The sequence below is a fragment of the Oryzias latipes genome, chromosome 3, assembly GCF_053564925.1.
Source record: "Oryzias latipes strain Hd-rR chromosome 3, Olatipes_Hd-rR_3.1".
Taxonomy (NCBI): domain Eukaryota; kingdom Metazoa; phylum Chordata; class Actinopteri; order Beloniformes; family Adrianichthyidae; genus Oryzias; species Oryzias latipes.
Genome location: NC_136239.1, coordinates 34,409,241 through 34,424,938, shown reverse-complemented (window position 1 = coordinate 34,424,938; position 15,698 = coordinate 34,409,241). Strand labels below are relative to the sequence as shown.

General features: G+C 38.6%; 1 protein-coding gene across 5 annotated transcripts in view; it reads right to left on the bottom strand.

The window, feature by feature from the left end:
- The window catches only part of LOC101158931 (transcription initiation factor TFIID subunit 4), a 90,339-nt gene that overhangs the window by 14,921 nt on the left and 59,720 nt on the right, over positions 1–15,698 (bottom strand). For all 5 annotated transcript variants that reach the window (XR_013654923.1, XR_002289027.3, XR_013654924.1 and 2 more), the window contains one exon: positions 8,835–8,957. Coding sequence is in view for 2 of the 5 variants with exons in the window: in XM_011493737.4 (XP_011492039.1) it covers positions 8,835–8,957 (123 nt within the window). In the remaining 3 variants the exon portion in view is untranslated. The remainder of the gene's footprint in view (positions 1–8,834; positions 8,958–15,698) is intronic.

Genomic DNA, 15,698 nt, shown 5'->3' with positions numbered 1-15,698 from the left:
TTCGTTCTTTAGAAATTTAATTATATCAAGATTAACAAGGGAGGTAATTAATTTCTTTAAGATGAGTATCTATTAAATGCCCAAGGCTCAACTTTGTTGTCAAAACTGTATATTTAACCATATTATTTCAGGGCAAAGTTTTACAGGCAAAGATGAGGGGGATCACTTCTTCAGCCTGAACATATGGAAACGTCTTATCTAAATAAGAAGATTACAATTACAATGTTAACACATCCCTGTATGTTAAAACATTGGTTTGAATTTTTATTAAGGAATTGTTTGGAAAAAGAAGAGTAACAATTGGATCTGTATTGCATCATCTGTCAGTCCTTATGATGAGCTTTCCTGAACCAACAGAGAAATAAAATGTAGATATTAAGCGTCAGGATTTCGTTTGTAGAGTTTTCATGGTTGGATGTTTTGCATCTTGCTTTGTGTAGCGTTGCAGTCTGGAGTTTGCTCACACCCGTCCCTCGGTACGCCATTAGTTTCTCCGTTTTCTGCCAAATTCTCACGACTTTTTTTTTGGGTTGCTGCATGTTTAGGCTTGTTCAAGCGCAGTTTCAGGTTTTTCTGCTAGAGCAGAGTATTTTCTTGCTGCCGTAAAAAAATTATTTTTGTTGTTGCTTTTTTACAAGCTTGCTGCTGAATCCTGCAGCGCCAAAACAATTTTTAATTACCTGAGAACTTAACTAACTTCTATGACAGCTGAGCCTTTAATGTTCTTCTGTAAAATATAAGCCAGAATTAATTTTTGTAATAAGCAGAAGTTAGCAATTTTAGAGTGAAAATAGTTGGTAGAATAAAAAAAAACTGGTAAAAATCATAGATTAAAATTGCAAAATTTCCAATAAGCCACTTAAATGTCAACTAAATAGCCTCTGGATCATTATTGATCACCCTAGTGACCAGCCCTTTGCTCTGATATATCCATCAACGGATGCCATCATAAAAAAATACAAACGGTGACAGCTAGAGTCGATTTGTCTTTTTCAACAACTACATTCACGCTGTGGCTACAATAACCTGATTTCTATTTAGAACTGCTTTAACCACTAAAAACTGTTGATTGGGTTTGGGCTACACATCTGTGGTTTTTTTTATATCTTTAAAAGCGTGTCCCGCAGAGTGCTGAACACCCGAAAAATAATCTTGATTTACATTTTTTTTTGCAGTTAAAAATAACAAGAGTGATTCATTTTGTGCATTTATGCAATTCTTATTCATGTATTTATTTTATTTATCATTTTAATCTGGAATGTTTGTTCTAAACCAACTTTTTAACAGACATGGCAAGAATGTCTGCATCAAATGTTCCACAACTGGAGAAAAAGGAGACATAATAAGCTTTGAGTTAGACCTGCTTTTGGTTTGAAAAAACATTTTTCCCAATTCACCTCCCGTTGCCTTTTGATCTAATAATATCTATTATGTGCCGTTGGAAGTGTCCTTGGGCAAGACAGTGAACCCCACCTTGCCTCTGGTGGAAGGCTGGCACCAGTGTTTGGCAGCAGAGCCCCCATCAGTGTGTGAATGTTTGTGTGAATGGGTGAATAGGACTGTGACTGTAAAGCGCTTTGGGCCTTCAAGGAGGGTAGAAAAGCGCCATACAAGTATACGCCATTTACCATGCGCCATTATGAAAACATGTTGGAAATAAACTTAATTTTGTTAAGGCTCCTCTTTAATAGTCCTGTTGGTTGTCCCATGACAGACATCATTGCATTGATTGATTCCATAAAATACCAATACTAATAAATGCACTATTTTAACCATTTAGATTTGTTTGGAATGGGTTGCTTCGTTTTTGAAACAAAGTTTGTTGTTTAAAATAATTAGCAAAGTGTCAGAATAGTGAGGTAAAACATGGAGTGATTGTTTGTCACAAGTGTTGGATTTTAAATGATTGTAACATCAAGTGCAGATTGTCTGAAACCCCAACCGGCACAGATCTCAGCTTTTCAGTTCACCTGCAGTTCATGTGTGTGAACTCTGACAGCAAGGGCACCAAGCCCAGGAAGCCCTTTGAACAACTCTGCATCCTCTGTGTCCTCACTGAAAATATTGAACTGCCTTGAGATGTAAAGTCAAACAAACACGACACGTCCTGTGCGGGTTCCCCGCACAGGACTCTACAACGTCCATTGTGTTGAAAAACAGTAGCCACACTAAATTCAATGGCCAATCGGCAGCTCCTACTTTCCACAAATACCCATCCACTGTGTTTGTAGGCATAGGAGTAAAAAGAGGAAGCAGCAATGAGAAAGCAGATTAGCTTAGCAGTGGCACGAGTCTCTCCCAACCAGAGAGCAGGCGTGACTTTTAACCAAATTTTACCCTCAATTGACTGAAGATTCAAGATGCTTTAAGAAAAATCAGTAAAAAAAGGGATTTGTAGGAGGAGCCAGCCTTTTCCCTCATGCTGTCCCCTCTACAGATCTCAGCTGGCCCGTCTCCTTCTTAACCAAACAGCCGGGCTGGTCAGAGTCCGTCCATCAAACCCCCTCCGGGTCCGGAACCCTCCTACTCTCTGAGTTTCCTGTTTGTCTGGTTGAAGACCTGACCATTCCACTCCCAGGCGGCACATTGGGAGGGGCGCACGAGGAGGGGTAGGCGAAGGAGAAAGACATAAGGACAGAGGGGAGGTTGGCGGGGAGAAGGCGAAGGAAGAGACACTGAACACTCCCGAGTTGGGATTGATTTACTTCATTAACCAAGATTACAAGTTTAACTTACAAACCAGAGGTCAAAATTTCTCATTAACAAGGGGACCGTGGAGAACCTCGGGGCTTGGAGACCACTCTTATTACTGACTACACATTTCAATCTGTCTTTGATGTTCCATGTCTGCCTTTCTACCCCCTCTTTTCCCCTCCTATTTTTTTGGCAGCGAGGTTGATTTTAATTGTAGCTATAGAACAGAGCATAGTTTGCCTGTAAGCCAGCCTCCACATCTGTAGTGAGTGCAGCTTTAGTGATATTGGGTGCAGTCCATAGCTTGAGGCTAATTTTAATGGTCCCCCCCCCTCCTTCCTCCCCCCTTTCATTGGAGACTTAGATTGTTTTCCACGTGATTCCTGTTAATTTAGCTGGAGGAAAGGGCATCAGTTTTCCTTGTGCTTTTCCCCCTCTCTCCCCATGCCTCTCACTCTATTGCCTCACTCCTTCTTTCTGATCTACAGCCTCAAAGAAAGAAGGTGAAATGAATTCAAATGGAAAAATAGACTATGCTCACCATTAAAGCGCTCTCCTTGATTTGGAAGCTACTGTTACTCTTACACCATCAAAAAAAAACTTTTTACTCCAAAAGTCCAGCTCCAATCATCTTTTGACTTATTTGAAAAGAGTTCCCAGTGGTCTTTTAATTATGATTATGTTGTTTTAAGCCAAAAAAAAAACTGTATTGCTTTCAAGGACATAGTTTCTTCAGAGCAGCAGTAGAAAGCCCGCCCCTTCCCATCATCCATGTGTTTACACTGTCTTCGCCCCTCATAACCCCAACTGAACACTACCAGTGGAACAAAAATGGCGAGGAATATTGGAGCTACCCAGCTGTACAGTTGTCTAAAAGCGGGTGCATCGGAATTAATGTGGGGGGGCAGCTTGTGGCTTGCCGTAGTAACATGTTTGTCGCACTTACAAACAGCATTCTGTATCTGATCCTGATTCACAACAACTTGAATAAAGAAGTGCAGTTTTTAGGTTAATGTCCATTATATATGTCTTCAATCATGAGAAAAATGCCACAATAACATGTTAAAAACACCCAAAACACAATTTTCATCGGAGTGGGTTTTTTAAAATAAATTCTTGAATGGTAACTCAGGATGTTTTCAAGCATTACAGATTTAAAATGTTGAAGGATCTGCATGCAGACAGAATTTACACCTGGGTGCGTTTAAAATTAACCAAAGAGATACAACGGGGTTTCCTATGGATCTTAGTTTAAAAACAAGGAAACAAACTAAAAATCTACACATCAGGAGGAAGAATGCTCATGAAATGCTAAACAATAAATTAAGAGGATATAAAACTGTGGTAAAATTATGTTAAATGTGTGAATTTAAGCAGATGCAAAATAATCATCATGGAAAAGGATGAATATGACAGTCTGCCTCTAATCCCTAATTCAAATAGAAAAAAGTCCAACTTTTCTTCATTCCTACAATCAATTTCAAAATGTTGCTGTAGTTGGAGAGCTCCAAACCCACCGTATGCCCGGGCTGTTCCTGCTTCACATGCTGTTCAGCTGCAGAAACACTAAATTACAAACTGAACTTCAAAGTACATAAAAATAATTAATGAAAAATCATCTGGCTGTGCTGATCATAAATGCAAACAGAACAGATTCACTCCTTTCCAGTAATCCCCCCCCCCCCCTTCAAATTAAACAAGTCCACATTTTAATTAAAGAAGCAAACAAACAGACTTGGCAGATCAAACTTCGAAGTTTGAAGCCATTTGTTTACTTTGGCAACAGGTTGGAATCAGATTGTCAGATTTTCTCCAAGCGCAGAAAACTCGCCAGTTCAAATTATTTCTTGAAAATGGTTATGCTGAAAATCTCCAAAACAACAAACAGACTCAAATAGCAAAAACTTGTGGTGGAAAAAAGTTATTGGCAAACACTACATGAATATTCCTTGATTATGAATAAGACAGGGGAAAATACAGAAGGTGAAATTTGAAATGAAGATCCTAATTTTGCTTGGAATCACGTTTCCTTTTTAACTTCCTACGGACAACCAAGTGAAGCAAACTAACTTCAAAGACTTCTATTTGGGGACCAAATGGAGAAAAAAAGGGGTTTGTAAAGGAGGAAGACTGTAAAGGTTTAAATATTGTTGGTTTGACTGAAGGTTAACTGAGATTTCATGAACACCTTATATCAAATAATTTGGATCTACGTTAAGTTATTAAGGATGACTAAAATGAATTATTAAGAGGATATATCCCACTTTAAAAACCCATCTGATGAAGCTTGAGTTGGGGTGTCCCACTACTGGGGTTATTGCTAGTCCGGGTTAGAAAGTCAGCCAACAGCCCCAACCACCAGCTCTTTGGAACTAATCTGCCCTGCAGAGGCCTGTAAGACCCCCCTTTGTTGCCTCCTGCAGACTGGATCAGGCCGAATATGGGCTCTCCAGTCTTGACTAGCTATCAGATTCATAGCCTCTGGCCTTCTACATCTGGGCAAAAGCCTAAGTCTTACAGAGCCACCATCAAATTAAAGGTGGGTGAATATGGGTTCAGACAGAGGGGAAACAAAATCGTGTCACCTGAATTCCCTTACAGCCCGAACAAAGTGGAGGTGGTGTGAGTAGGAGAAAAAAAAACAAGCATGAGGAAAAAGACACTACAGGAGAGGATTTCTGCTCTCGGTGAGCCGAATAGAATCTCAACAAGGCCATTATCTGGCTCCTAATTTGAGCTCTGGCACAGCACTGAAGGGCTGCCTTTGTCTTGGATTAATGCGTAAAGCTCAGGATGCAATGTCAGAGGGAAATAATCAGCGTGGGCCCTTCATAACGTTGGCTGCTTGTGCTCCTGGCCAAGGCCCCTGGCTCATTTCTGTGGAGATGAAATCTATGACAAGCCCCTCAGTGAAGCTGAGAGCAGGCAACAGTCCAGTAACACCCACAGGCCTCCAGGCATCCTGTGACCCCCTTAGAAAAGTCACATTCACTTTGCTCTGGAGAAGGGAAAGAGAACGCCGCGGGGGCTTCCAGCCCATGTGAAATGAAGAAATGTGAGGAGGTGAAAACGAAGTGAAAATAAGTTAAGATTCCTCCACCGCCCCCTCTGCAATAACTCCAGAGGAGGGACACACTTTACTTCATTATGCCCTCTAATTAAACATATACAGGACATTAAAGACACAGGGGAGAGAAATGGAACAAAATGATAATTTATAGTCATGTTTATGTTTGGTAACTGCATTTAGGGAAGTAGCTGGAGAGAGTAGTCTATTTTGTTAATGCAGCAGAAGGTCGCAGGCTAATGCCCATCAGGGTAAAACACTCTGAAAGAGGTTGGCACTGTACTCAAGAACCAGAAGTAATGCTTTTATTTTGTTATTTATGCTTTTTTACCGGCTGCATTACTATGCCCCTTTGCAACACACTGTTGCTATGCCAAAAACGTGGAGATGCAACTCGATAAGCAGGTTATTAAAATGACCACTTGACATTCAAAATTCAAGCTTATTTTAGACTCATCATACTTTAAGACAAATATGTGGAATTTAAATGTTTCCTCCGGAGCCTGAGGGGAAAAAACTGCCTTGGTACAGCAATTGTGCATGACTTCACGGATAACTGTGTGCTACAGAAATGTGATACTTCAACTGCTCCACAACCTCAAACAACTTTCCTTCTGATAGAAGTTTAATTAAAAACAGACAAGGCAAGTTATGGGAGGTATGTTGCTGTGAAATTCTAGAGAATGTTTTATTCTACTTTCTACTATTCTACTTTCCTTTATTCAACTTTACAATGACAATTAAGGATGCATCAGTTCGAAATTTTGCAGAAATCCAATATGTTGAAACACATGTTGGTCGACATCAATAAAAAATGTTCAATAGCAAAAGCAAGGATGCTGTTCCATTTCTGATAAACTAAATTTAATTCCGCTCAAGTTTTAGAATTCACTTCAATTTAACTCAGTTCATTAAATGAAGAGAAAAAAAATCCACTGTGGGTAAACAACTAAAAAAATACTTTTTCTTTTTACTTCAGCCCATTACTATCTAGTCCATCAGACAGCTAAATCCAGCCTTGAGTTTGGTTATAACTAAGAAAGGGCGATGTTAACTCAGATGTAGATCGCAAGCTCAAGACTTTTGCTTTAAAGGTTTGCTTTCCAACTCAAAGCATGTTATCTTTGAATGCAGGCAGAACTCAGCATAACACAGATAAAGATAACACAGATAAAGCACCGGTGGTTCGTAAACATATTAAAAGCAGATGGGATTTAGAAGGTGTGTCTTTTTTGTGAAGAAAAAGGACAAATAAACCAACTGGTGGCCACAACATGTTGGCATCTGTTGCAGACACATTGATGCATTCAGTCATTTTGGCCGAAGCAGAACTAAATCAATGAAGCCTGTTGGTAGAAATGGTTAATGTGGCTGATGCCTTTTATGCAATTATCAGCTGATATCAAGGTTAGCCGATGATATAGTCCATTACTAGTGACAATAGAAAACTGTAAAAACTAATGAATACAATATAAGCACAAAAGAGTCTAATCAAACTGCAGAATGGTGTTTAAACTAGAAGTAATTTTAAGTGTTTGATCAAAGTACACCACAATTGTCAATAGATTGAACTGGACAGAAAGAACACAACAAAACACGCAGTCTGAGAGCATTTAGAGGCTTTTAAAGACAAGCTTTTGTCTTAATTCAATAATTATTCTTCTATATTCATTTAGAAAGAGCTATGAAACATCTTGGATTTTAAAGTCGATGTAATCAATGCCCAAGTAACATTCAAAGAAAGATCAGGTTTTGCAGGGCTCTGAAAAAACCCAAAGGCTTCATCTTAAACCCTTCAGGGCACAGTGAGTTAAACTTTTAAGTTTATGACAGCACAATTAAGCAAAGGCAGTTTCGGAACGTTCAAGAGAAAAATTATTTTTCTATATAAAAAAAAAAAGGAAACTCAGATTTGTAAAACTGCGTCTGAAGAAACATTACTTCTGGATCAAAGTAGTTGACTGCTTTTACCTGTTGATGGAATCTATCTGGGTGAATAAGAATCGACACAGTCGAGACTTCTAGATCTTTGTCCAGTGAACAAATAAGAAAAAAAGATCTTTGAGCTTAATGTTTTTTAATCTTTTTTAATGGTGGTTTTTGCTGATGCCAAATGGTGTCACTTCCCAGCGTTACACCTAAGGACTAAGATCACAGCGCCCCCAAACGCACACATCCCCCAGTGTACAAGACGGGTAAAAAGAAGGTACAATTCAAAGTCAAAAACTTTATCCTAAATTAAGGGGATATTAGTGGGCGGGGACATTACAGTACACAGTTCATTTAGCTAATTTGTTAGTTGTTTGTAACCCTTTATGTAAAAATATATATATATATATCTAAAACATGTCGGAAACTGCAGAGTTAAAATGTCTGCAGTGAAAAAGTGAATGCCAGCATTTGTTGATTGGATTTTGATTACATGCTGCCTCAGTCTGTTGTGTAGAACTAGTTCAAATCATAATAATAACCACGGGAAGGTGATTTAAGTATTATTAAAAGACTTTTTTTACCAAGACTCTATGAAAGACTACTGTGCCAGCTAAGATTAAAGTAAACAAGCTCAAGTATGTAACAGCTTTAACCCCTGTGTACTGATAAAAAATAATACAAATTCAAAACGAATATCGGTAATATGTTACATAGAAATACTTCAGGTTATATGGTTATATTGCTGTCCATAGCTGTCTAGTCTGAGAATATATAGGTACAAGATTCCTGCATAAACAAGGACGAAAATCTAAATTTATTTCAAATTTAACTGTGTTTAAAAATCTGAGTTGAAATCAATTTGTGAAAATGTGCTTATTACTGATGTCTGACAGTCATAGTCAGGGGATGAGTTGTTTAGCATGAACCAGCCCTCCGGTTTGTCATGACAGAATTAAGAAAACATGACCATTAAAAGCAGAGCAGGCAGGTTTTCAGAAGTTTAAAAGGAAGTTGTGATTAATATTTATTTTAAAAAATTTGATCAGATGTGCTTTAAACACAATTGGAATCCATAATTTGCTTTGGTGCTCGGTTATTTCCGACTTGGAGGGATAAATAGTGCTGTAGCGTATGTTATTACCTCTGTCCCTGATGGTTGTGCCCTCGGAGAGTCCACTTTGCGCTTCTTTCGAGGTCCGATGGCGGCTAGCGCTGTGAGGTTGGCATCTCGCTGCCTCATCTGGGCCAGTTCCTGCTGTTGCATCTGTAAGGGTAGAGAGCAAAGTTTAGAAATCAACTTGGATGCGTTTTTACCATACATAGTGATGTACTTTGTCTCAATTATTAAATTATAACTAAATGAAAGTCAGTTTATAGCATTTAATAGCCTTGAATATAAAGACTTCTTTGTAAAAACATTTTTGACTAAAGAAACAAAAAAAGGAGCAGGAATCAAATCTTTAATTTAAAATATTCCGAATCCTGAGCAGAACAAAATGGACGACTGTTAGGAGCCATTAGCAGAGCTTCTCTCAAAGATAGTGTGTGCAGTCACATGGTCCGGTGGTGATTTTAGCAGTTCGTGATGTGAAAGTGGGGGAGGGGCACCGCCCAGGGTAATGTCATGTCTAGCTGCAGGGTTGAGGGGGAGCCCAGCGTCGCTAGGAGCTGCCCTTTCTATTGGGCGGAGGTGTGAGGGCCTGGGGCCATGGCACAGAGGGTGCCAGCAATCCCCCCAACACGCAAGCCCGATGCACACGTACACACACACACACGCCTATCAATCCCGGCCGCAGCAGAGGGAATGCCTTTCCACCAGCTTGCTTGTGTGCCTGCCTGCTGGGGGAGAAAGGCCTGGGCTGGAGCGAACAGGGACAATCAATGTGCGCCTTGATGTCTTTCATGTTCTTTCATGTAGTCTCGCAGCGTGTGTTCGCTTGGCGCTGGTGTTTGTGGGAGGCCTGTATGTTGTCTGATCAGGGGAAAATTTCATGTTACTTTAGAGGGCGCTCAGTAAAAGGTTGCTTTGGTGTACCAAGTCTGATCTAAAATGTGCATGCAGTTGACTCTGATTTTTTTCCTTTTCCTGAAACCCCTCAGGCAAGGCATGCCCTTTAGGGTGTTGCCACTTCACATTTAGCACGGGAGAACTGTAGAAGGACTCAAACGCGCTGACAAAGAATAGGAAATCAGAACAGCTGAATATACCCAAAACATTCTTTTATAATCTCTGAAATGGACATCTATATGTAATTAAAGAATGCATTAAAACATAAACAATTTGGAAAAAAAAATCTAAACAAAGGCAGTAGAATTAATAAAATACGGGGACTGGCTGACTTGACTTAACAATTGTCCACATTAATACTATCAATGCCAAGCATATCAGGCCATGCAAACACACCAATCTCCTCAGGCCTGACCTTAAAGAACCGCCCACAAAATTACAGAACTCAGTGGAGAGAGGTCCGCTATCTCACTGATGGCACCAGGATGCCGGCATCTCTGGCTGGCAGTTGGCACCAGGCATGGGCTCTCGACGCCCACAGCAACTGCCTCCGTTTTCAGATTTATGACCATATGATAAATGCAGACTTCATTTTACCATCTGCAAGCCTCCAGTCTGCCTTTCTCGTCTGTGGAGTGGCCGCCACAGCACCATAAGACTGATATCGGGTTTCAGCGCGTTACTACGATGCAGGCTGTTGTTTCCCATCCGCTGCCCTTTCTGCCCGAGTTTTTAATTAACGTTTGCATTCAGTTTCAGTTCAGTCAAACTAGGTTTAGTTCTTGTTGTGTCATTCAGAGGTTAAGGGGAAGTGTGCTCACGTGTTGTCATTGCATTTCTTGTGTTTAGATTAGAGCTGTTGCAGTAACATACATGACATAAATATTTCTTTTTAAAGTCAATTACCAACTTTATGAAGCCAATAAAAGTGATTTATATGTGATGTGCAAATGCAATAGTGAGCGTAGCATCTGGAGAAGCTCATCACCAGTTAGGGTGTCTACAGATTTCAGGATCTTAAATTTAATACTTCTAAAGACTTCAATCAAATGCAAGACTTAAAAATCCAAAACAATGTGCAAAGTGCAAAAAAAAAACAACAACAACAAAATCACTGAACATAACTCAATGAGACACTACCCACATGTTTCAGAACAAAACTAAATGTCATTGTTGCCATTCTTTAGGAAAATAAAAAAAATAATAATAAAAATCATGTTTTGTTTTTACAGAGCAGATTAAGAAATTCCTATTTCATTTTTAGTAATTTCTATTGTTGATGGAGGTTTTTGTTTATCCAGATAAGGTTGTCTTATGGCATCTGAACTTAAAATGTGCTTTTCTGAAAAAATTCAGCGCTCATCCATGTGGCTTAATTAGTCATTTCTACTACTCCACATCGAAAGCATGAAAATATTTTCTAATTTTATTCCCTAACAATTGGTTGACAAATGTACCAAACATAGTGGCAGAATGTTGGAGTGTTATTTGAAGTTATATTCATAGCTGCATATAGTAACATATTGTAGCTATAATTTCAGCAAAGTCATAAAGATCTACTTTACATTTAGTCTCCCAGTTCCAGTTTAAACAATCCAGTCACTTGTTTAATTTGGCTTAAAAATATATTTCTATTTAAAAATGCAAAACTCTGACATTCACATTTGTCTACTATTGTTTTTAGCACATGATGAGACTCAGGCGCTCTCACTTTGTGGTTACTTCTACATCCAGAGCAGGTTTAAACATGAACTAGCGAAAGAAGAGGAGCTCCACTCTGGTTTGTTCCAGAAGGTGGTAAATCCATGGAGTAATATTTAGCATTTCCAGCATGCTAGGTGTTAATATGACTCTTCAAAACAGTTCTTTGACTTCTATGTTCTGCTGGTGTCAGTTTGGAAGCCTTTGGAGGTGATTTTGTCTCAAAGTGGAGCGCATTAAAATGACAATTCCTGACTTTGGCTAACAGGTGAAAATTGGTTTGTTAGGAGTTCGTGATTTTGAGACAAATATAGGATCTTCTCCCTTTGGTGTCAGATTCAGGATTGCATCAGTTTGACTGGAGGGAAAACAATGCCTTATTTGTGACAATCTAAAGCCTTGGTTTTTAGAAATTTGAGACATTTAAGCCTTTTTAAGGCTTAAACTGCCATGCCAGTGCTAATAAAAGCAATAAACTACTATAAACACAAAGAAGGAAAAGGACACGATTAATTATGATTTATAATTAAATATGATTATACGCCGTACCAAAACCCTTTATAAACCAGTACACATAAAAGAAGGAACCTGGAATTTTATATGAACAATACAAAATATATGGTTTAAATGTACAGAGGAAAGAAAAGTAGCTTTACTGTAAAGAACGTTTGGTTTTGTTGAATATTACACATTACATTCCTTAGCATTGTTGGGTAATGTGGGGTTAGTTCACTTGCCCAATAGAGCCTGTAAAGCCGGAAGATTTAAACCTTTACCTAGACACTGAACAATGCTCATTGTTGTTGCACAAAGTTTCTGAGAGATGTTAATTGGTTTTGTTTACTACAAATAAAATTTAATTTTTAATCAGGGCTTTAAATTTTGAAGATGCTGTGTTTAAAACTTGAGTTTTCAAGGAAAGAAATTGTAGAAAAACAAATCTCTTTCACACTTTTGATTTATTTACCAATCTAATCTTGAGCTCTGCATCCCAAGTAAATCTACATAAATGTTTTTCAAAACTAAAACATGAAATGTCTCTTTTGTTCCCCTCATAAAATAAAGAGAGCTGTATTCCAGTATGATGCAAAAATGTTCAAAGTACAGAAAGAACCAGAGTGTTGTGATACGCTTGGAGCCAGAAGAGAGATGAGCTGCAGGAGCCGTGATAGTCAACCTGCCATTCTCCATCTTTGCTGTTTTTAACAAAGGCTTTTCTCCCCTCCCCACTCCCCCCGCTCCTGCCCTGCAGGGCAGCTTTCGGCTGTCCAGACACTCACAGACAGATGTCCTTGGTAAAACAGAACATGCTCAGCTTGACGTCAGAAGCAGCTATGAGTCTGTGAAGGAAGCTAGCTGCCTTGCAAAGAACCCCATAGCCATCGGTCTCCTCCTTTCCCCCGAAAAACGAAACAGTCAACACTTTTGGGCATGTGATATATGCTACAAATGATAAAGGCTTCTATTTAGGCGAGTCTATTAGTGCAGACATAAATCAGGAGCATCAGTAGCAATTTAAATATTTTTTAAACGGTAGTAGCTACATTGCGGCTTGATCCAAATAAGTGCCAAAGACATATGTGTTCTTAAACAAAATATGTCATAAACACAATAAATGAAACCACCTTAATCCTGATACCTGCTGTATATTTCTGTAGAATTGAGCTGAAGGTTATCCATTGACTGTATATGAGAACTGGACCGAGTGAGTGTGACGTCAATCACCTCCGGCTCCAACGAAATGAAGTCACCGTTTTTTTACCATACGAAACCAAGTTGTAACGAGAAATTGTTAGTAAGCATCGATTCCATTGAGTTTCTATGGTAACCACTCTCTCCAATCAGGTGTGAGCTTTTTTGAAAGTAAACACCCATACCGCTTGAAAGCGGGCTACACGAATTGCTTACGACAATCAAACGTTTCGAATGTTAGACGTGAGAGCAGATACTTTCATTGAGGTATCTGATTGGTCAGTTTATGACTTGAATAACCAGCACTAAAGAATAAATATGAAAAAAAAGGATTAACATAGCTCTTTATTTCTCTTTTTGACATTTCTAACATAAGACTCACATTAGAGCATGACTATACCTACTGTTAGTCTGAAACACTGCAACCCCTCAGCTTCAAACCTCAATGATGGAAGCCAGATAAACAGCAACACAGGTTTGAATTAACACTAATATAAATAGAATTCGGTGTCAAGGGTGTAAAAACTAAAAGGCTTGCAAAAAAAACTGGCTCTCGATCAACTAATTAATTATAGAAAATATTTACGGTACTTTATTCTGCAGCTACAAAAATAGTCTGTGGTGGTCTAAGCATACCCACAGCTCTGATTTCACAGGACATCCTGGAAGTTCCATGCAAGCCATCCTATTTGTCGGCTTCTACAAAATTGTACGTGATGGACCAAGATCACATTGCATGTCTAATCGCAATAGTGCCACTGAAAAGCTGTGCAGGACTGTCACTCTCTTGTCTGTCAGAAAACCATCCAAACAGCTTTCCACATTCAGTTCCATGAAATTCTGCACAATTGGAGTCTGTGCACATCAGTCGTATTTGGTTGTGATCAAATGTTCATCTCGGATCATTACATTTTAGCAGGACCCTCAAACAGCAGAATTTTGTAAAGGCTGCGGCGTCTTTTCTGCAAGCATCGCCCTACCTAACGTGAGCTTGTGTTGACGTTTTATGGATGTGTTTTATGTTTGTTTGTAATCCGTGCATCTCATTCACCTGACACCCACATGGTCAGCATTACGTGAACATCTGTGAGCTGCATCTTGAGGCCTTTCTTCATGTTAAGTGCCTGGCAGTTAAGTTGCTGCAGGGAGAGAGGCCATTTGGGGTAACCAATCAGGTTTCACTGCTCCATCTGCACTCCAACACTGCAAAGAAATGAGCTGAGCTCCAACCTGCTAATACAAGGCAGCCTGTGTGCTAGAACTGGACAGACATACGCTTGGCTTCATCATTCAAAATCTAACCTAGCACACGCTCCTGCTCTTCACAATGTGTAGTGGGCATGCCCAATGTGATCAGGCACATACCTTAAAGACAACAGTTCCCAATACTTATTGAATTTATTTTAGAAAACCCCCCCTTTTACCAGAGATTAAGTTAACTATGTGGATTTTCTAAAACTGAATCAAAAAAGAAAGTGGTTTGTTGCATGTTAGACAGTATGAGCAGTTGTTTTATTACTTCTACCAATCTAAAATATCAACCTTTATTTATTTATTTATTTATTATTATTTATTTATTATGTGTTTGACTCATGAATATATCTGGAAAGTCAGATGCTAATGCAACTATTTAATAAAAAAAATTTTAGCTTTAGCAGCACTAACAGTTCTTAGATCAACACCATCTGCCAAACCAGAAAAAACAAAAACAAAAAACTCTTTTTACTTTGGAGATTTGAAGAAAATGAAGATGCTGAAAAATCTGTGTCATGTAAACTCTATTACCTCACCTGTGATCAGCTAGCTGACCAAAAGTTGAAGCTGCAGATCTGCTTTTATTTTGTAAAAACTAAGTTGCTTTAAAATTGCTGTTACACTTCAGAACCTTTAAAGGCATAACCTTACCAGGAAATAAAAGGTGCTGACCAATATAAAAGTCAGATGCACTTTTAGCATAGTCAAAACATTCTTTCTAATAAAAGCAACAGAAGTAAAGGAAATGGATTAAACAATAAAACTAAAGAAAACTATTAAATAAATACAAGCTGACCCCATGACCTTAGTGAATGCACTGCTGATTACATTTAGAAAGAGTTTAGATATAGACTGTGTGGTCAATTAATTGGATGCCTCAAAAATTAACAAGCAGTAACAGTTATTCAATCATAAAGCTAGTTCAGGGCAGTAAAAATTTTGTTTTTTTTGTACACATTTTGCTACCATCACAAGCTGCACACGCTAAAAACTATTAAATGTGATATGCTTGGATATCACATTTAATAGTTGGAGGTTAAGATCCATGAAGGTTATGTCCAAATTCCCTCCCTACTCTCCAACAACTAAAAATCTATATAGTGCTGGACTATCAAGTGCCCTGGATTTCAAAAGTATTTCAGACACCATATTCACTACCTTTTTTCTTCTTCTTTAAAACGGCAGATGTGACGTCACCAAATTTCACAAAGTGAAAACCTAATTAATACGAGCATTTTACGAAAACTATCTATAGATCTTCTGTCTCCTGATGATGAAAACATTGACGGCTTATTAAAAAAATGTATTAAATATATACTTTTTTAAACCGTTGAAACACAATTCATTGTG